The sequence below is a fragment of the Cherax quadricarinatus genome, chromosome 39 (genome assembly GCF_038502225.1).
Source record: "Cherax quadricarinatus isolate ZL_2023a chromosome 39, ASM3850222v1, whole genome shotgun sequence".
In the NCBI taxonomy this organism is placed as follows: Eukaryota; Metazoa; Arthropoda; class Malacostraca; order Decapoda; family Parastacidae; genus Cherax; species Cherax quadricarinatus.
Window position 1 is genome coordinate 13,358,930 of NC_091330.1, and position 21,167 is coordinate 13,380,096.

A 21,167-nucleotide genomic window follows, 5' to 3' on the forward strand; every position below is an offset into this window, starting at 1 on the left:
TACATTTTTTGATTTATGCCTTTTTTCATCAATTTTTACCTGTAACAAAGGTAAGGCTACTTCAGCAAAGCCATCATTATTAATATTAGCAGCAATTTTTACATTAGCCACTGTTGTGTCAGGATTGTCAACATTATCATTATTATCAACATTAACATATAGACCCTTACACATGACTATATGGTGTCTTCCTTTGTGACATTGATAACAGAAGTTTAATTTGGCATAACAATCCTTTACATTGTGATTATCCAAACACCTGATACATCTGTCAAGTTCCAATCTTTCAACTTTATCATTCCATGAATTGTATGCATTGCAATTCTTAGAAAAATGAGTACCCTTGCAGAAAGGACAATCTCTCTTTTCTTTGACTGGTTTCCTATTAACTGTGCTACTCTTAGGAGGGTACTTATTCTTCTTACCTTGTGGAGAATCATTATTTCTGATTCCTGCTACTTGATATGCACCTATGCAACTCTTTTTAGGAAATGAATTTTGATTATTAACATTGGGATAATTTTGGGATAATTTTTCCCTTTGTGAAACTTGACAGATACCTCAGAGTTATTATGTGTTGCATCTTTAAAATGAGTTGGTTGGCTGGTCTGCAACTGCACAATTAATTCTTGTAGACCTAGTCTTATTTCCTCCAGACCAAAATAACCCTTGTGATATTTGTTGGAGATCCATTCAAGTGTTTTATAGTTTAATTTATTCTGTACAATGGCACTCAATAACCAGATCCATTCAAGTGTTTTATAGTTTAATTTATTCTGTACAATGGCACTCAATAACCAGTCTGATTCCTTCAGATTATATTTATTACTTAATGTTTTGAGAGTGCTCTCCAGTTTAACTCGAAACTGCTGTAAACCTTTGTAAGTATGATCTGGAGATTTTAAATTAATAATGATATTCACTAGATCCAACCTACTTTGTTCTATATTACCATAAGTGACTTTCAACAAGTCAACTGCTTTCTTGTAAGAGTCATTTACATTGGGAAAGGCTTGCATGAGTATGTGAGCATCTCCTCTTACCTGTCCTTTGAGGTAAAATAATTTAGTTACACAGGCTAGGTCACTCCTGTCATGCACAGCTGCTTTAAAAACTGACCAAAATTCCTCCCATTTTTCTCCAGGATTAAACACAGGCAAACACAATTCTGGGAGTTTTGGCAAAGACATATTATTTGTTGGAGCAGACTGGCCAACTGCCTGGTTTACACATTTTAATTTATTCAAGGCCTGACTCTTACAAGAAAGAATCTTTTCCTTTAATTCATAATACTGATTAATCATGAGATCTATTTCAGTCTCATCTACACAGTTTACTAATAAATCTCCTTCATATTTGTTGTAATATAATTTGTATGAATCATATCTATTCCCTAAAGCATCTAAATACAATTTTAAATCATCAGTATTCACAGTTTCTTGATTCATTAATTCCAAGCACTTATTATATGCCTTGGTTACATGAACTTTTTTAGCCTGTATTGATGCTTTCTTTACTCTATATTCCATATGTTTGTCTTCTATATTAATTTCCTCATTTTCAGCCATGATGCAATGTATTAAATTCAACTTAATAACACTGATTATGTACTAAATTATGCACTTTGTAAAGGTAAATAGTACAACTTACCTTTAAATAAATTCTAGCTACTTGAGCTTAGCAATTACAAGTAAAGAATTGTAATATAAATTTTAAATACACATTAATAATGCTAGCTACACTTGAGCTTAGCAATTACACATGTAAGAAATTTATATATAAATTTTAAAAGTACATTAATACAAACCTTTAGCCAGCCTTGGCTTATCAAAATTATTATACAAATTTATATAAATCCTTGCCAGAATTTGGCATAGCAAAATTAATATTATACACATTAATATAATTAGCAACACTTGCCTTATCAATTACACATACATTGATATAAATCTTGGCCAGAATTGTCTTATCAAATTAATATTATACAAATTAATATAAACTTAGCCAGACTTGACTTATCAAAATTAATATTGTAATAATTATAATCCACTACACATTAAATAAATTTGTGAACTTAACATCCACCTCCTTCTGTCATTTCACATATAATTATTAAGTAATTAACCAATTAATGACTTCACTAATTACCTCTGGTTCAAGAAGGACCAACGGGCAAATTAAATGTGGAAAATTGCATTTATCTGAATGTAACTAATTATGTACATAACAGAAAATGATAACGAAGATAATTATTATTTATCAATGTTACATACACAAGTAGGAATTTGGGACACCTAGGTCGCAAAAAATGTCCCCCTTCGATACCTACCACTGTCATAGCCACAAGTTGCTCTGGACCTATTAATTAAATGAAATATACATACACCAGGAATACTGGTAAATATATAAATTTGTGGACTGTATATTAAAAAATGATTATATATAAATTCACATATACATAACAGAAGGAAAATATATCTTAATATCACTCACCAATTTGACTGGATATTAAGTTGTATCATACTCAGAAAACCTCACTCTAACTAAATCTATGAAAATAATGCTGGCCAGAATTACACACAAATCTAGAGAGCTTATCTGAGGTTCCTGGAGCTGTCTTGTCCAGTCGTCTGATATCTCAAGTTATGCAGGAATGCACATCCACCAATTTCGCCTCCTATTTGAGAGGTGTCAACACAATTTCAACTTCTAGAGCACGAAAAATTCTTCCCATTATATTAACGTTGTATCCAATTCAAAACCAAGATGGCGAGTCTCGTCTGCGCAGACGCAGGCTTTCCGTTTTCTATGACATAAATATTATTAAATACAGTATGGCCATCTATTTACATATAAATACTGAATTTCTGGAAAATATATACAGTATTTTCCACACACTCCCTACGAAGGCAAAAGACTCTGCAGTCAATGCAACATCCCCCCAATGAAAAGCAGGGGTACCACAAGCACAGTAAATGCCAGGAGCCCAAGACTGTTCAACTGCCTCCCACCATACATAAGGGGGATTACCAATAGACCCTTGGTTGTCTTCAAGGAGCTGGACAGGGCCCTAAAGTCAGTTCCTGACCATCTGGGCTGCAATATACGTGTGACCAACAGTAACAACTTGGTTGATCAGGCCCTGATCCACAGCGAGGCCTAGTCACGGACCGGACCGCAGGGGTATTGTGGAAAATTTCGGATTTTCCTAAATTCAGGATGGGTAAATTTGAATAATACAATAACTGTGTAATAAAATGTGTCATCAAAGATTTGTTAAGTTATACCATGAATTAAGGAAAGATCCTAGACTTCACCTTACAAAATAGACAAAGAAAATGCGATAGTAATTATGGACAAGATAGGTTATAGTGGAAAAATGAACATGTTATTAGAAGACGGTGGAACATACGTGGCTCTTAATGGCTCCCATGTAGTCGACAGGCTTTAAAATAATCACCCAAGATTATTATTATTATTATTTTGTTAGTAAACAATTAAGTTTATATAGGCACAGGTACACAAAAGTACAATTATCATACATAGTGTAAATTACCTAGGATAACTCCCCAAAAAGTCGCTTGGCGACAGTTTTTTTTCTTTTTTCCATTTATCACAAGGCAGTGCACAGTGACATGTACTTTTTACTAAAGTTGGTAGAATTACCGACAATATGTAAAGTAAAAGGACATAAGTGCAACTAATGTGACATTTTTATTTTGGCAACGTTTCGCTTTCCAGGAGCTTCGTCAAGCCGTTACGGCTTGACAAAGCTCAATAAAAACGTTACATCAGTTGTACATGTGTCCTTTTATTTGACATGTACTTTCATTCTTTTCTTTCATGGTCCCTCTGTCAGTAAGTGTTCTTGTTCTTCTCTTCCTCCGTGCTCTCCGCATCAGTGACCCTCAATTTCTTGACTCAAGTTTCCACTCTTCGCAGATCTTTTTCTCGCCTTTGCTACCCTCCCAATGAACTTTTCTTCTCTCCCAGACTCACTTTTCCTGTGAAATCTTCTGTTCCTTTCTCTATATTTTTGGTCTCCCAAATCTTTGCAACACCCTACTTCCCTTAAATATCAAATTTACTTTTCGCCAAACTGAATACTCTTCATAGTACTCTAGTTCATACCTCTCCTGCCACTGAAGCTTCCAATATTTACACTATTTCCTGCTCGTCTTGTCCTCTCCAATACTTTGGTGAAACTGGTCGATCTCTTTCTGACAGACTTAAAGAGCACAAGTGTTCATCTAAATGCCACTAACAATGATATTTTCTGTCATGTCAGAGAACACAATCATTAATAATAATAATAACAATAACAACAATAATAATATCTTTATTTCTACAAGTACATGTACATGGTATACAGGCCTAGCTGACATCAATGACATACTACTATATAGAAAGCCGCTTGTTATGCAGAGCATTTCGGGCAAATTAGGTCAGTTTTGTCCCAGAATGCAACCCACACCAGTCAAATCAAATCAAATCAAGTTTATTCTCTATAAGGGTTACAATGTGGGGGTTACAGGATTTGGATATTGTGTGGTTTACATGTTATAAAATACTAATTACAAAGGGGGCCACTGGGACACCTAGCATGACTAGGCATTTCGGGCAGACTTAGATTAATTCTTAACATTAAATCCTTACAGATTATGGTACTAAGGCTAGGTGACTACATTATAATTTGTGAGTTTAGCAATGTGAATGGTTTTGTTTTAGCACAATACAAAGTGTCTATATTGGAGTATAATAGGCAAACTTATGACTAGTTAGGATTCATTATTTTAAGATTAAGATTAGTATTTCTGTGTTTATAGTCAGTGGGTGAGTGTAATTGTGAACCACCAGGTGGTTATCATGTAGTTAGTTGTCGGGGTGTATCAGGGAGATAAGATGTTTTCTAACTGTAGTTTTGAAAGTGATGAGTGTGTCTGCAGTTCTAGAGTTTTCAGGTAGGGTGTTCCAGATTTAAGGTCATGTAGTTGTCGGGGTGTATCAGGAAGATGTTTTCTAACTGTAGTTTTGAAAGTGATGAGTGTGTCTGCAGTTCTAGAGTCTTCAGGTAGGGTGCTCTAGATTTTAGGTCCTTTGAAATACATTTAATTTTTGTAAAGGTTTAGTCGGACACGGGGAATGTCATAGAGATGTTTGTGTCTGGTGTTATGCCTGTGGATCCTGTCACAACTATCAAGAAAGCGTTTTAGGTCAAGGTTAATATTGGAATTTAAGGTCCTGTAGATATAGATTGCACAGTAGTAAGTGTGGATGTTCTGAACAGGAAGTAAGTTAAGATCTATGAAGAGTGGGGGGGGTGTGTTGCCAGGGATGGGATTTAGTGATTATTCTTACTGCGGCTTTTTGTTGGGTTATTATTGGCTTTAGGTGTGTTGCTGCAGTTGAACCCCAAGCACAGATAGCATAGGTGAGGTATGGATATATAAGTGAATGGTATAGTGTGAGAAGGGCAGTTTGCGGCATGTAGTATCGTATCTTGGAGAGGATCCCCACCGTTTTGGATACTTTTTTTGTTATGTGTTGGATGATACTTTTTATGTTATGTGTTGGATATGGGTGCTGAAATTTAGGTTGTTGTCGAGGTATAGGCCTAGGAATTTGCCCTCATTATGTCTGGCAATTAGAGTGTTGTCGATCTTAATGTTAAGTTGCGCAACACCTGCTCTGCTACCAAACATAATAGTATAGTAGGTTTTGTCAGTGTTAAGTGTAAGTTTATTGGCTGTCATCCAAGTCGATATTTTGAGCAGCTCCTCGTTAACAATGGTGTTGAGGGCGGCAAGATTAGGGTGGGAGATGACATAAGTCGTGTCGTCAGCAAAGAGAATGGGTTTCAGGTGTTGGGATATGTTTGGAAGATCACTGATGCAAATGAGGAAGAGCAGGGGTCCAAGGACACCTCCCTGCGGAACTCCAGTATCAAGTGGCTGTATTGATGAGGCTGTGTCTTTAATGGTGACATACTGATATCTATTAGAAAGGTAGGATTTGAAATATGCAAGAGCATGACCTCTTATACCATAGTGGTCAAGTTTGTGGAGTAGGATGCCGTGGTCAACTGTGTCAAACGCTTTTCTTGGGTCAATAAAAATTCCTACCGGATATTCCTTATGTTCCAATGCTGTGTAAAGCAGGTCTAGCATTTTTATAATTGCATCATTAGTGCTTTCATTTTTCTTGAATCCAAATTGGCAGGGTTTGAGTATGTTTTGTGCCGTTATAAATGAATACAGTCCCCTGTGCACGAGTTTCTCGAATATTTTGGATAGCAATGGTAAGTTTGGTATTGGCCTATAGTTGTTTAAATCTGTAGGGTCACCACCTTTATGTATTGGTGTAATCCTTGCTGTTTTGAATAGTGTCGGTAAAGTGCTAGTTCCTTGTGACTTGTTAAAAAGTAATGTAATAGCATGCGAAAGAATATGGGCCACTCGCTTGTACAATAATGGTGGGACGTGAGACAGATACAAGATAGAAGGAATTTGGGAAATTCCCATCTAGGTAGTCCCCAGCACGGGCATTGGTACGTGGGATTTTACTGGCGAGATTAGATCCTATGTTTGAGAAGAAGTCGTTTATCTTGTTAGCTGTATCAGTGGGATGCAGTGGTGTTTCATGAGGTTTAGTTAGGACAATATTCTTGGATTCTTGGGTTTTTTCAGTTTGTGGGTCCCCAGAATCTGGGAAAGTGTTTTCCAGGTCTTTTTTATATCTCCTCTTGTGTCAGTGAATCTGCTGGAGTAGTACAGTTGTTTGGCTTTCTTTATTACTTTGGTGAGAACTGATGAATAGCGTTTAAGAATATCTTTGTGTATAAGCCCTGTCTATATTGCTTTTCATATTGGTGTTTCTTATCAATGGATTTCAGAATGCTGCTGGTTAGCCATGGGCAACCGAGCCGTTTATTCGTGATCTGTTTCGTTTTTATGGGACAATGTTTGTTGTATAGTCTAAGTATTTTGTTAAGAAAAATGTCTGTCCAATCGTCAATACCATTGGCACTGGAGAATTCTGTAGGCCAGTCAACAGTCTCTAGGTCTGCTGTGAAATTCCTTATTGAAGCCTCGTCATGGAGTCTAAATGAAACTTTGTTGTATTCGAGTGGTGGCTTACTAATATTTGCTAAGAGGAAGGTTGGGTAGTGGTCAGTAGTGCTGTCTGTGATTATCCCTGATTTAAGGGGGGCTAGTATATTGGTCCATATGTGGTCTATTATGGTTGCACTTGTCTCAGTGAGCCTGGTTGGTTTAGTTATTGTTGGTATGAGAAGTGTGTTGTTCATATTGTTGATGAAATCAGTTACAGTCTGATTATCTGGTAGGCCAAGGTTGATACTGAAGTCTCCAGCTAAGAGAAGGTGGTGCTTGTTCATTTGTCTGTTTGTTATTAGTGCCTTGAGATTCTCACTGAAGTTTGGGATGTTTGTGTGGGGTATCCGGTAAATGGCACCGATTGTTATAGGCGTCTTGAGGTTTTTTACAGTAAAATTAGCAAAAATGTATTCCCCATATTCACCATTAAAACAATTGGTGCTAATACAAGATAGTTGGTTAGAGTAATTGATTGCAATACCACCCCCAACTTGGTATGGTCTGCAGTTTTGGATTGCTGTGTATCTTGGTAGTGGGTAGATATCTATTGTGTCCTGCTTAAGCCAGGTCTCAGTAAGAATAATGCTGGAGAAGGGTGTCTTTAGTGATTCAAGGAGTGCCAGGAGGTAATCATAGTGTTTGCTTAAGGACCTGGTGTTGTAGTTAAGAACTGATAGACTTTGAAGAGTGTTCAGGATAGTCGACTAACACCCAGGTACCCATTTTACTGATGGGTGAACATAGACAACCGGTGTAAGGAAACACATTCAATTAACTGGTCCTCTGCCAAAACTGTCTGCCCTTCTAGCCTTCACAGACGGCGTCTTGTCAAAGCATCCTTTAATGCACAATATTCCTAATATGACTTTTAATCCTGGCTTTGCCTTCCTTTCTCATTACGTTGTCATATGCTCTAAACTTCAGAACACTTGACCTGACCTTTGTCTCTTCTCCTTCACTTATCCTGTATTTTCATTGTCTTCCCAGTCTTCTGCCTTGGGGGGTTCTGCCCGATGGGGTTTTGTTCCGCAGTTGTTGGTAAGTAGCTCTCTTGCTGTGCTCCTTTGTTCGTATGGACTACCAGCAATATTATGATTTCTTCACTTGGTTTTCAATTACTACTATTAATGCTACTATTAATACTGTCGTACTACTACGGCTTCTACCGCTACTGGACTACTACTACTACTACTACCACTACCGTACTACTACTGCTTCTACTGCTACTTCTACCACTACCGGGCCGCGGAGACGTTGACCCCCGGAACTCTCTCCAGGTAAACTCCGGGTAAATTACAATTACTGCCTTTTCCACGACTACTACTACTTTCTTCTCCCTCATCCCGTTCTGTCTTCCGTCTTTCTCTGCCTTTCTTCCCGTTCACTGGTGACCGCTACTACCAACTCTTTCACCCCTATTTCTACCACTACTACATCCACTGCTGCTACCTTTATTACTACTACTTCTTTGCCCTTCTCGCTAATGCTTCTACCTCAAATTTCACTACTATTGCCTCTACTTTCTTCCCCTTTCCCCTCTCGTATATATTCTGCTTTTTACTTCCGTTCTCCCATGGGCGGTATGATCCATATGAGTTTAGCTCTTTCCCTTGAATATCTTTCTGTATCGTTGGTTAGAAATCATTTATATAATGCTGCTCACTTTTGGCCTCCATATAAGAGAATGGACATAAATGCGCTCGAGAATATGCAGACAAAGACCTGGGAATGATCATGTCGGAGGATCTCACCTTCAAGGACCACAACATTGTATCAATCGCATCTGCTACAAAAATGACAGGGTGGATGATGAGAACCTTCAAAACCAGAGATGCCAAGCCCATGATGACACTCTTCAGGTCGCTTGTTCTATCTAGGCTGGAATATTGCTGCACACTAACTGCACCTTTCAAGGCAGGTGAAATTGCTGACCTAGAAAATGTACAGAGAACCTTCACGGTGCGCATAACGGAGACAAAACACCTCAATTACTGGGAGCGCTTGAGGTTCCTGAACCTGTATTCCCTGGAATGCAGGCGGGAGAGATACATGATTATATACACCTGGAAAATCCTAGAGGGACTAGTACCGAACTTGCACACGAAAATCACTCACAACGAAAGCAAAAGACTCGGCAGACGATGCAACATCCCCCCAGTGAAAAGCAGGGGTGTCACTAACACGTTAAGAGACAACACAATAAGTGTCAGGGGCCCGAGACTGTTCAACTGCCTCCCAGCATACATAAGGGGAATTACCAATTGACCCCTGGGTGTCTTCAAGCAGGCACTGGACAAGCACCTAAAGTCCATACGTGACCAGCCAGGCTGTGGCTCGTACGTTGGATTGCGTGCAGCCAGCAGTAACAGCCTGGTTGATCAGGCCCAGATCCACCATTAGGCCTGGTCACAGACCGGGCCGCGGGGGCGCTGACCCCCGGAACTCTCTCCAGGTAAACAAAAATGACGAAGTTTATTCCGTGTATTATAAAGTTTTCCTACAAAAACAGGTTGAAAGAACTGAACTTGCACTATTTGGAAAGGCGTAAATTTAAGGGAGATATGACTGAAGTGTTCAAATGGTAAACAGGAAGGGAATATAAATAGCGTGTTGAAAACGTCTAACCAAGACAGGACTCACACAATGGATTCAAGATGGAGAAATTTAGATTTAAACAAGAGTTGTGGATGAGTGGAACAAACTCCAAGGTAGCATCACTGAGGCAAGAACTTTGGGTAGCGTTAAATATAAGTAGGGCAGGTAGATGAGTAAGTGTGGGTGGGTGTAAACTGAACCTGGGGTTGCCTTGAATGGGTCAGTAGGCCTGCTGCAGTGTTCCTTCGTTCTGATGTTCTTAATAATGTGGATCGCATCCTGGGAAAAACTGCTATTCAAATATCTGAGAAACTGGTAGTCATATCTTGTGTCAGTAACTTCAGTCCTGGAGTATACCTGGAGAGGTTGTCGGGGGTCAACGCCCCCGCGGCCCGGCCTGAGACCAGGCCTCGTGGTGGATCAGGGTCTGATCAACCAGGCTGTTACTGCTGGCCGCACGCAAACTGACGTACGAACCACAGCCCGGCTGGTCAGGTACTGACCTTAGGTGCCTGTCCAGTGCCTTCTTGAAGACTGCCAGGGATCTATTGGTAATCCCCCTTATGTATGCTGGGAGGCAGTTGAACAGTCTTGGGCTCCTGACACTTGTTGAGTTGTCTCTCAGTGTACTCGTGGCGCCCCTGCTTTTCACTGGGGAAATGCTACATCTCCTGCCGAGTCTTTTGCTTTCATAGGGAGTGATTTTCGTGTGCAAGTTTGGTACCAACCCCTCTAGATTTTCCAAGTGTATATTATCATGTATCTCTCTCGTCTGCGTTCCAGGGAATACAAATCAAGGGGCTTCAACCGTTCCCAGTAATTTAGGTGCCTTATCATACTTATGTGTGCCGTGAAAGCTCTTGTATACTCTCCAGGTCAGTAATTTCCCCTGCCTTGAAGGGGGCAGTTAGTGTACAGCAGTATTCCAGCCTAGAGAGAACAAGCGATTTGAAGAGAATCATCATGAGCTTGGCGTCCATAGTTTTGAAAGTTCTCATTATCCATCCAACCATTTTTCTAGCAGATGCGGTAGATACACTGTTGTGGTCTCTGAAGGCGACATCCTGTGACATTATCACTCCCAGGTCCTTCACATTACTTTTTGTTGTATACCCCGATACAGTTTTAATTAACTCACGTTTTCCACATCAGAGTAGTTGAAATTTCTCTTCATTAAACTTCATATTGTTTTGAGTGGTCCATTTAAAGATTTGGTTGATGTCCGCTTGAAGTCTTGCGGTGTCTTCGATGGAGGACACTGTCATGGCAATCCGGGTGTCATCCGCAAAGGAAGACACGGAGCTACAGCTTACATCTCTGTCTATGTCAGATATGAGGATGAGGAATAGGATGGGAGTGAGTTCTGTGCCTTGTACAATAGAGATTTTCACCGTAGCTGCCTCGGATTTTACTGTTTACTACTACTCTTTGTGTTCTATTTGTTAGGGAGTTATAGATCCATCTACCAACTTTTCCCTGTTATTCCTTTATCACGCATTTTGTGTGCAATACACCATGGTCACACTTGTCAAAGGCTTTTGCAAAGTCTGTGTATACTACATCTGCATTTTGTTTATCCTCTATAACACCCAGGACCTTGTCATTGTGGTCCAGTAGCTGGGACTGGCAGGAGCGACCTGTTCTACACCCATGTTGCCCTGGGTTGTGTAACTGATGGGCATCTAGGTGGTTGGTGATCTTGCTTCTTAGAATCCTTTCAAAGATTTCTATGATACGGGATGTTAGTGCTATCAGTCTGTAGTTCTTTGCAATTGCTTTACTGCCACCTTTGCTATAAGTCATATCCTGTGTCAGTAACTTCAATCCTGCTATAAGTCACCCTGTGTCAGTAACTTCAATCCTGCTATAAGTCACCCAGTGTCAGTAACTTCAATCCTGCTATAAGTCACCCTGTGTCAGTAACTTCAATCCTGCTATAAGTCACCCTGTGTCAGTAACTTCAATCCTGCTATAAGTCACCCTGTGTCAGTAACTTCAATCCTGCTATAAGTCACCCTGTGTCAGTAACTTCAATCCTGCTATAAGTCACCCTGTGTCAGTAACTTCAATCCTGCTATAAGTCACCCTGTGTCAGTAACTTCAATCCTGCTATAAGTCACCCTGTGTCAGTAACTTTAATCCTGCTATAAGTCACCCTGTGTCAGTAACTTTAATCCTGCTATAAGTCACCCTGTGTCAGTAACTTTAATCCTGCTATAAGTCACCCTGTGTCAGTAACTTTAATCCTGCTATAAGTCACCCTGTGTCAGTAACTTCAGTCCTACTATAAGTCATGTCATGTGTCAGACACTTCAGTCCTGTTGTAAGTTACATCCTGTGTCAGACGCTTCAGTCCTGCTGTAAGTCATATCCTGTGTCAGACGCTTCACTCTTGATGGAAGTCATATCCTGTGTCAGACGCTTTAGCCCTGCTGGAAGTCTTATCCTGTGTCAGACGCTTCAGTCCTGCTGGAAGTCATATCCTGTGTCAGACGCTTCACTCTTGATGGAAGTCATATCCTGTGTCAGACGCTTTAGCCCTGCTGGAAGTCTTATCCTGTGTCAGACGCTTCAGTCCTGCTGGAAGTCATATCCTGTGTCAGACGCTTCAGTCTTGATGGAAGTCATATCCTGTGTCAGACGCTTTAGCCCTGCTGGAAGTCATATCCTGTGTCAGACGCTTCAGTCTTGATGGAAGTCATATCCTGTGTCAGACGCTTCAGTCTTGATGGAAGTCATATCCTGTGTCAGACGCTTTAGCCCTGCTGGAAGTCATATCCTGTGTCAGACGCTTCAGTCCTGCTGGAAGTCATATCCTGTGTCAGACGCTTCAGTCTTGATGGAAGTCATATCCTGTGTCAGACGCTTCAGTCTTGATGGAAGTCATATCCTGTGTCAGACGCTTCAGTCTTGATGGAAGTCATATCCTGTGTCAGACGCTTCAGTCTTGCTGGAAGTCTTATCCTGTGTCAGACGCTTCAGTCTTGATGGAAGTCATATCCTGTGTCAGACGCTTCACTCTTGATGGAAGTCATATCCTGTGTCAGACGCTTTAGTCCTGCTGGAAGTCATATCCTGTGTCAGACGCTTCAGTCTTGCTGGAAGTCACATCCTGTGTCAGACGCTTCAGTCTTGCTGGAAGTCTTATCCTGTGTCAGACGCTTCAGTCTTGCTGGAAGTCACATCCTGTGTCAGACGCTTCAGTCTTGCTGGAAGTCACATCCTGTGTCAGACGCTTCAGTCTTGCTGGAAGTCACATCCTGTGTCAGACGCTTCAGTCTTGCTGGAAGTCACATCCTGTGTCAGACGCTTCAGTCTTGCTGGAAGTCACATCCTGTGTCAGACGCTTCAGTCTTGCTGGAAGTCACATCCTGTGTCAGATGCTTCAGTCTTGCTGGAAGCCATATCCTGTGTCAGACTCTTCAGTCTTGCTGGAAGTCACATCCTGTGTCAGACGCTTCAGTCTTGCTGGAAGTCACATCCTGTGTCAGACGCTTCAGTCTTGCTGGAAGCCACATCCTGTGTCAGACGCTTCAGTCTTGCTGGAAGCCACATCCTGTGTCAGACACTTCAGTCTTGCTGGAAGTCACATCCTGTGTCAGACGCTTCAGTCTTGCTGGAAGTCACATCCTTTGTCAGACGCTTCAGTCTTGCTGGAAGCCACATCCTGTGTCAGACGCTTCAGTCTTGCTGGAAGCCACATCCTGTGTCAGACGCTTCAGTCTTGCTGGAAGCCACATCCTGTGTCAGACGCTTCAGTCTTGCTGGAAGTCACATCCTGTGTCAGACGCTTCAGTCTTGCTGGAAGTCACATCCTGTGTCAGATGCTTCAGTCTTGCTGGAAGCCATATCCTGTGTCAGACGCTTCAGTCTTGCTGGAAGTCACATCCTTTGTCAGACGCTTCAGTCTTGCTGGAAGCCACATCCTGTGTCAGACGCTTCAGTCTTGCTGGAAGCCACATCCTGTGTCAGACGCTTCAGTCTTGCTGGAAGTCACATCCTGTGTCAGACGCTTCAGTCTTGCTGGAAGCCACATCCTGTGGCAGACGCTTCAGTCTTGCTGGAAGCCACATCCTGTGTCAGATGCTTCAGTCCTGCTGGAAGCCACATCCTGTGTCAGATGCTTCAGTCTTGCTGGAAGCCACATCCTGTGTCAGATGCTTCAGTCTTGCTGGAAACCACATCCTGTGTCAGACGCTTCAGTCCTGCTGAAAGCCACATCCTGTGTCAGACGCTTCAGTCTTGCTGGAAGTCACATCCTGTGTCAGACGCTTCAGTCTTGCTGGAAGTCATATCCTGTGTCAGACGCTTCAGTCTTGCTGGAAGTCACATCCTGTGTCAGACGCTTCAGTCCTGCTGGAAGCCACATCCTGTGTCAGACGCTTCAGTCTTGCTGGAAGCCACATCCTGTGTCAGACGCTTCAGTCCTGCTGGAAGCCACATCCTGAGTCAGACGCTTCAGTCTTGCTGGAAGTCACATCCTGTGTCAGACGCTTCAGTCTTGCTGGAAGTCACATCCTGTGTCAGACGCTTCAGTCTTGCTGGAAGTCACATCCTGTGTCAGATGCTTCAGTCTTGCTGGAAGCCATATCCTGTGTCAGACTCTTCAGTCTTGCTGGAAGTCACATCCTGTGTCAGACGCTTCAGTCTTGCTGGAAGTCACATCCTGTGTCAGACGCTTCAGTCTTGCTGGAAGCCACATCCTGTGTCAGACGCTTCAGTCTTGCTGGAAGCCACATCCTGTGTCAGACACTTCAGTCTTGCTGGAAGTCACATCCTGTGTCAGACGCTTCAGTCTTGCTGGAAGTCACATCCTTTGTCAGACGCTTCAGTCTTGCTGGAAGCCACATCCTGTGTCAGACGCTTCAGTCTTGCTGGAAGCCACATCCTGTGTCAGACGCTTCAGTCTTGCTGGAAGTCACATCCTGTGTCAGACGCTTCAGTCTTGCTGGAAGTCACATCCTGTGTCAGACGCTTCAGTCTTGCTGGAAGTCATATCCTGTGTCAGACGCTTCAGTCTTGCTGGAAGTCACATCCTTTGTCAGACGCTTCAGTCTTGCTGGAAGCCACATCCTGTGTCAGACGCTTCAGTCTTGCTGGAAGCCACATCCTGTGTCAGACGCTTCAGTCTTGCTGGAAGTCACATCCTGTGTCAGACGCTTCAGTCTTGCTGGAAGCCACATCCTGTGGCAGACGCTTCAGTCTTGCTGGAAGCCACATCCTGTGTCAGATGCTTCAGTCCTGCTGGAAGCCACATCCTGTGTCAGATGCTTCAGTCTTGCTGGAAGCCACATCCTGTGTCAGATGCTTCAGTCTTGCTGGAAACCACATCCTGTGTCAGACGCTTCAGTCCTGCTGAAAGCCACATCCTGTGTCAGACGCTTCAGTCTTGCTGGAAGTCACATCCTGTGTCAGACGCTTCAGTCTTGCTGGAAGTCATATCCTGTGTCAGACGCTTCAGTCTTGCTGGAAGTCACATCCTGTGTCAGACGCTTCAGTCCTGCTGGAAGCCACATCCTGTGTCAGACGCTTCAGTCTTGCTGGAAGCCACATCCTGTGTCAGACGCTTCAGTCCTGCTGGAAGCCACATCCTGAGTCAGACGCTTCAGTCTTGCTGGAAGTCACATCCTGTGTCAGACGCTTCAGTCCTGCTGGAAGCCACATCCTGTGTCAGACGCTTCAGTCTTGCTGGAAGCCACATCCTGTGTCAGACGCTTCAGTCCTGCTGGAAGCCACATCCTGTGTCAGATGCTTCAGTCTTGCTGGAAGTCACATCCTGTGTCAGACGCTTCAGTCCTGCTGGAAGCCACATCCTGTGTCAGACGCTTCAGTCCTACTGGAAGCCACATCCTGTGTCAGACGCTTCAGTCTTGCTGTAAGTCACATCCTGTGTCAGACGCTTCAGTCTTGCTGGAAGTCATATCCTGTGTCAGACGCTTCAGTCTTGCTGGAAGTCACATCCTGTGTCAGACGCTTCAGTCTTGCTGGAAGTCACATCCTGTGTCAGACGCTTCAGTCTTGCTGGAAGTCATATCCTGTGTCAGACGCTTCAGTCTTGCTGGAAGTCATATCCTGTGTCAGACGCTTCAGTCTTGCTGGAAGTCACATCCTGTGTCAGACGCTTCAGTCTTGCTGGAAGTCACATCCTGTGTCAGACGCTTCAGTCTTGCTGGAAGTCATATCCTGTGTCAGACGCTTCAGTCTTGCTGAAAGTCACATCCTGTGTCAGACGCTTCAGTCTTGCTGAAAGTCACATCCTGTGTCAGACGCTTCAGTCTTGCTGGAAGTGATATCCTGAGCAAAAATGCCAATATGTAATGAAGCTCCAGTACCTGCTGTAAGTATTTAAGTGTTAGGTAGAGGGTATGCACCCACTGCGGTGTAAAAAATGATAATAATTACAAAATAACGTGGACCCACCCGGCGTCTCATCTCCATTCTCCTGGGCGGTGGGTTCAGGTGTGCTGGTTCCCGTCGAGGCTCTGCTGTTTTCCTCCTTCTCCTTCTCTTTCTCCTTCTTCTCTTCTTTCTCATCGCTTTCCTTTTTCTCCTTTACTTCTTCCTTCACTTCCTTCGCTGCCTCCTGCTCCGACATCTGGGGAGAGACAAGGTGTAAATACAAAAAAAAAGTATGAACGAGAACTTGAATGGAACATGAGCACACAAGAAGAGACCGGGAAGGGGAAGGTGAGGGGGAGCAACTGGATGCTGGTGAAAGGCTCTTGATCTGAAGAACTGGAGCTGTCCTACCCTTCCTCGGATCAAACCTAATTGTCTCCTACTTCCAAGGCGTTTCCCATGAACATAATAATATACTTTGTCAAGAGTGCATATTCTTTATATTCTGCAGCGAGTGCCATTAACAGGCATTGTTAATAACGCCAGCACATACATTACATACATTTAAAACAAACAAAAGCACCAAACTATCTCACAGATACAAAACGCACTTCAAAATAACTAAACGATCACTTAAAACGAAATGGGAAACGTAAGCTGCTTTGAATTAAACCTTCCCCCTTAATTATAATAATAATAATTTGAATTAAACTTTTCCTTGATTATAATAATAATAATCTGAATCAAACTTTCCCTTGATTATAATAATAATAATAATAATCTGAATAAAAAATCAAACCTTCCCCCTTGATTATAATAATAATAATAATAATAATAATAATAATAATAATAATAATCTGAATCAAGCCTTTCCCCTTGATGATGATGATGATGATGATGATGATGATAATAATAATAATAATAATAATAATAATAATAATAATCTGAATCAAGCCTTTCCCCTTGATGATGATAATAATAATAATAATAATAATAATAATAATAATAATAATCTGAATCAAGCCTTTCCCCTTGATGATGATAATAATAATAATAATAATAATAATAATAATAATAATAATAATCTGAATCAAACCTACTCATTGCACTTTATATTTTTACCTTGTGTAATGCAAATACTTTCATTTATCAATTATATCTTGTATATTTTCGAATAATAAGCAATACATAAATAAAAAGAAACGTTACATATGAAATATAAATGTCAGGGTGTAATTCACTCTTAGGGTCCTAGTTTCCTGTGATTTTTAATATGAAGTTGATAGTTGTAGTGGTAGCAGACGTGAGCAGCAGCAAATACAGCAACAGTAGCAGATGCAGTAACATCAGCAATACAGCAACAGTAGCAGATGCAGTAACATCAGCAATACAGCAACAGTAGCAGATGCAGTAACATCAGCAATACAGCAACAGTAGCAGATGCAGTAACATCAGCAATACAGCAACAGTAGCAGATTCAGTAACATCAGCAATACAGCAACAGTCAGCAATACAGCAACAGTAGCAGATTCAGTAACATCAGCAATACAGCAACAGTAGCAGATTCAGTAACATCAGCAATACAGCAACAGTAGCAGATTCAGTAACATCAGCAATACAGCAACAGTAGCAGATTCAGTAACATCAGCAATACAGCAACAGTAGCAGATTCAGTAACATCAGCAATACAGCAATAGCGGTAACAGTACTTGTGGCAGTAGCTGCAGCAGCAGCAGCGACAGCAGCAGTTGCAGCAGCAATAGCAACATAGCTGAAGCAACAGCTGCAGCAGAAGCAACAGTAAGTGAACTTTAAACCAGGTTCAGGTTGAGTTAGGCTGAGGTAAGTTACGTATAGCACATTTATGTTTAGCTAGGTTATATGTAAGTTTGAAGACGCGTTTTCACAGCTAAAAGGGTGAGACATCTGCATGCATTATGGAAACAAGATTTCTCTTATAATAAGTACGTTAATAAGTTTATTCAATAAAACATATTTTATTATTATAATTATTTTTATTATTATTTTACATATGGATTACAAAAGTGCCTGTCTTGAATCTCTCTCAGCCTAGATTTTGGGGGAGGTTTAAATTATATTTAGAATAGGATGTATACTGACAGATGTATATCTTTGAGTTTATATATACTGAGAGTTTAGTTTAATCTGTATTTTATGGATTAAAGTATTCTTAATTGCTGGTGAACAAATAACATGCAGTCTTTATGACCCGTGTGAGGTCGACAGGCTTAAACCATTACATTTAGGTTAGGATATAGTGATGACGGGTGAAAACGTTGGGCATATTTCCTTACCCCTACTGCCCCTAGTAAGGACCTGGGTGTTAGTCGACTGTTGTGGGTCGCATCCTGGGGGAGGAGTTAGTATGCCTTAGATAGGGCTGGGCCTTGGAATGAGCTGTAGGATAACAGCTCTTATCCTCTTAAATTTATTTGGGTTTCAGATTAAAAAGTTAGTCGCTAACTCTACGGTGTTACACAGCCGTATTTCATATACTCGCGCCCAGCATTATTACCACCACCATCCAGTTTCTACCGCTGTTACCACCACCACTACAATTACCATCATTTCAACGGTTTGAACTATTCACGTCATCCTATCCACCAGGGCCATTATGAAGTGTAGACAGCGACAGTGACGGGTGGATGACGTTGGGAGTGACAATGGTGTTAAAGGTGATGTGATGATGAAGGACAGTTGAGGAAGTTAGTATGGTCCGGTAGAACACACAACAAAGGTCCCTTTCCCCCCTCACCTTCTGCCATTAGCGAGCTCGCGTGTATGTGTAAGTTTATGTGTACGTGTGTGTTTTACTCACCTAGTTGTTCTTGTGGGGGTCGAGTTTCGGCTCCTGAGTGCGTAGTGACCTATTTATAGCTGCAATATCAGAGCTATGCTAGTGTTGCCTCATCTTTAGTTTATTATCCTCTTGTATTCCTGTACCTTTCTGTCACATCATTCTCTATATGCTTCTTTTTATAGATGTATGTCAAACTCTCTCTCTCTCTTGCAATCACCTGGGAGGACACGTAGTCTCACAGTTAAAGGTCAAGAGGAGTCTGACACTTCAAGAGGTCACCTTGACATGACCACGTATCTACCTTGATCCAGTGTCTTCGTGTCAGACACTACAAGAAGTTACCATGATATGACCACGTGACTCCTGTGACTCAGTGTGTCCCTGTGTCTCGAGCAGCACGCACTAACAGGACAGAAACATGAAAGATTGTTGTAACTAAAAACAAAGCCAAGGGGAAATCTGCTACGGCATACTCCGTAATGACGATATAATCCAGAGTGACGGTATAGTCCAGTGACGATATAATCCAAAGTGACAGTATAATCCAGTGACGATATAATCCAGTGACAGTATAATCCAGTGACGATATAATCCGTCGTGCCTATATATAATACACCGGCATTCATTCTGGTGTAAATGAATGTAATAGAATCAAATATGACGTAATTAGATGCTGCAGAATCCAATACTCAGTAATTCAATCTGACATATTCCAATACGATGTAATCTGAGGCTTGCGGTAAAGAATTTTGTGAAATGTGAGTAAAGAATCCGATACAGGAGAACATTACACTGTGTAAGCAGATAAAAAAACTGACGTGTCTAAATATATTGCTATTAATTAAATCCAATGTCTGAAATGTCTAGTAAAGTTCCACTGATGTCTCATTGAGCAGATGTTATTAACTTTGAGATATGATTTTGGGTGTAAATATTGTAAGTACTATTTATTAGAGTGGTGCTCAGAGCTACGTAATCTCAAATTTGACAGATTTTACTGCGTCATATATAAAAACCATCACGTGGGATAAAGTATGACAGGAGAACGTAGTTAGCTCTTGTTCCCACAGCGTAAATACCACGCAGAAAATTGTAGCCGCAGAGTGCGGCTCCTGCCACAATACAAATTTTTTATTTGACTTCCAGCCGTCTCCCACTGACGTTGGGTCATCTTAATGCTGTGGAAAGGTTTGAAACGATTGTGTTTAAGGGTAGAGACCTTTACTCTGAGAGGGACGCCACTCTCCCTAAGGGGTGCTTTCCTGACTAAGAAGCCAGCACCTTGTCTCGCATAGATAATAGGGATATTTCCATTTTCCTAATCTGTTCTATCCTCTCAACATGTCCAGGCCACCTCAAAAACCTCTATTCCGCCCTATGAATTATTCCTTTTGTAATCCCGAACTGTTTTCAAATTTCTACGATCCGAATACTTCGCCTAATATCCGCGCTATACATTGCTCTCAAACAGGTTATCTCCTCTGCCTACAGCCTCCTCATAGTTACATTTAAAGCTCATGACTCATACTCATAGTATCAGATACTCCGAAAAAAATTCTCTTATTACCTCCATAGATAATTTTTTTTCCTACCACAGACGCCGCAACTTTTCACTTACCTTTTTTTTTCTCGTCTATTCTGTGATTCACTTCAGGTTTTACAGACCAACCTGCCAACATGTTCCCTTCCAAATATCTAATATTATACAGAATAAGGTAGCCGCACTCTGCGGGTGTTCTCGCAACGTAACTGTCACATAGAATACAGTAGCCTTACTTTATGGGTGTTCTCAAAACGAAACTATCCCATAGAATGGGGTAGCTACACTCTGAGCGTCTCACAACGTAATTATCATATAGAATAACGCGGTCATATACTGCAGGTGTATTCATCTCCTAAATACAGACAATTATTGCCTTCACATTAACTACCTGGGCTCATTAGGTTGTCATCACGTAACAAAATAGCTCCTTTTGCCTTGTTTACTCTCCTTGCCAGTTAATTAATGGAGGGGAACCAAGTAATACTGGGTGGTGCGGTGGGTGGGGAAGCAGGAGCACAGGATACACCACGGAGGAGGAGGAGGAAGAGGAGATGGAAGAAAATACATACAGAAAAAAAGAAACAGATTGCGGGGAAAGAAAACGGTAGATTAAGTCTTTGTTGGTGAGGAAGACAGAAAATGGAGAAAGAAAGAAACAAAGAAATAATCATATACTAATAAAACATTAGTCTCCAGGAGGCCACTTGTGTCCCTTATGTTTTACCTTCTCTTACATTCTCTTATATTCCCTCTT

General features: G+C 41.4%; 1 protein-coding gene across 1 annotated transcript in view; it reads right to left on the reverse strand.

The window, feature by feature from the left end:
- LOC128696359 (tubulin polymerization-promoting protein ringmaker) overlaps positions 1 to 21,167 on the reverse strand; it is a 77,917-nt gene that overhangs the window by 35,062 nt on the left and 21,688 nt on the right. Inside the window, exon 3 of the mRNA XM_053787598.2 lies at positions 16,131 to 16,305. Coding sequence (XP_053643573.2) covers positions 16,131 to 16,305 — 175 coding nt within the window. The remainder of the gene's footprint in view (positions 1 to 16,130; positions 16,306 to 21,167) is intronic.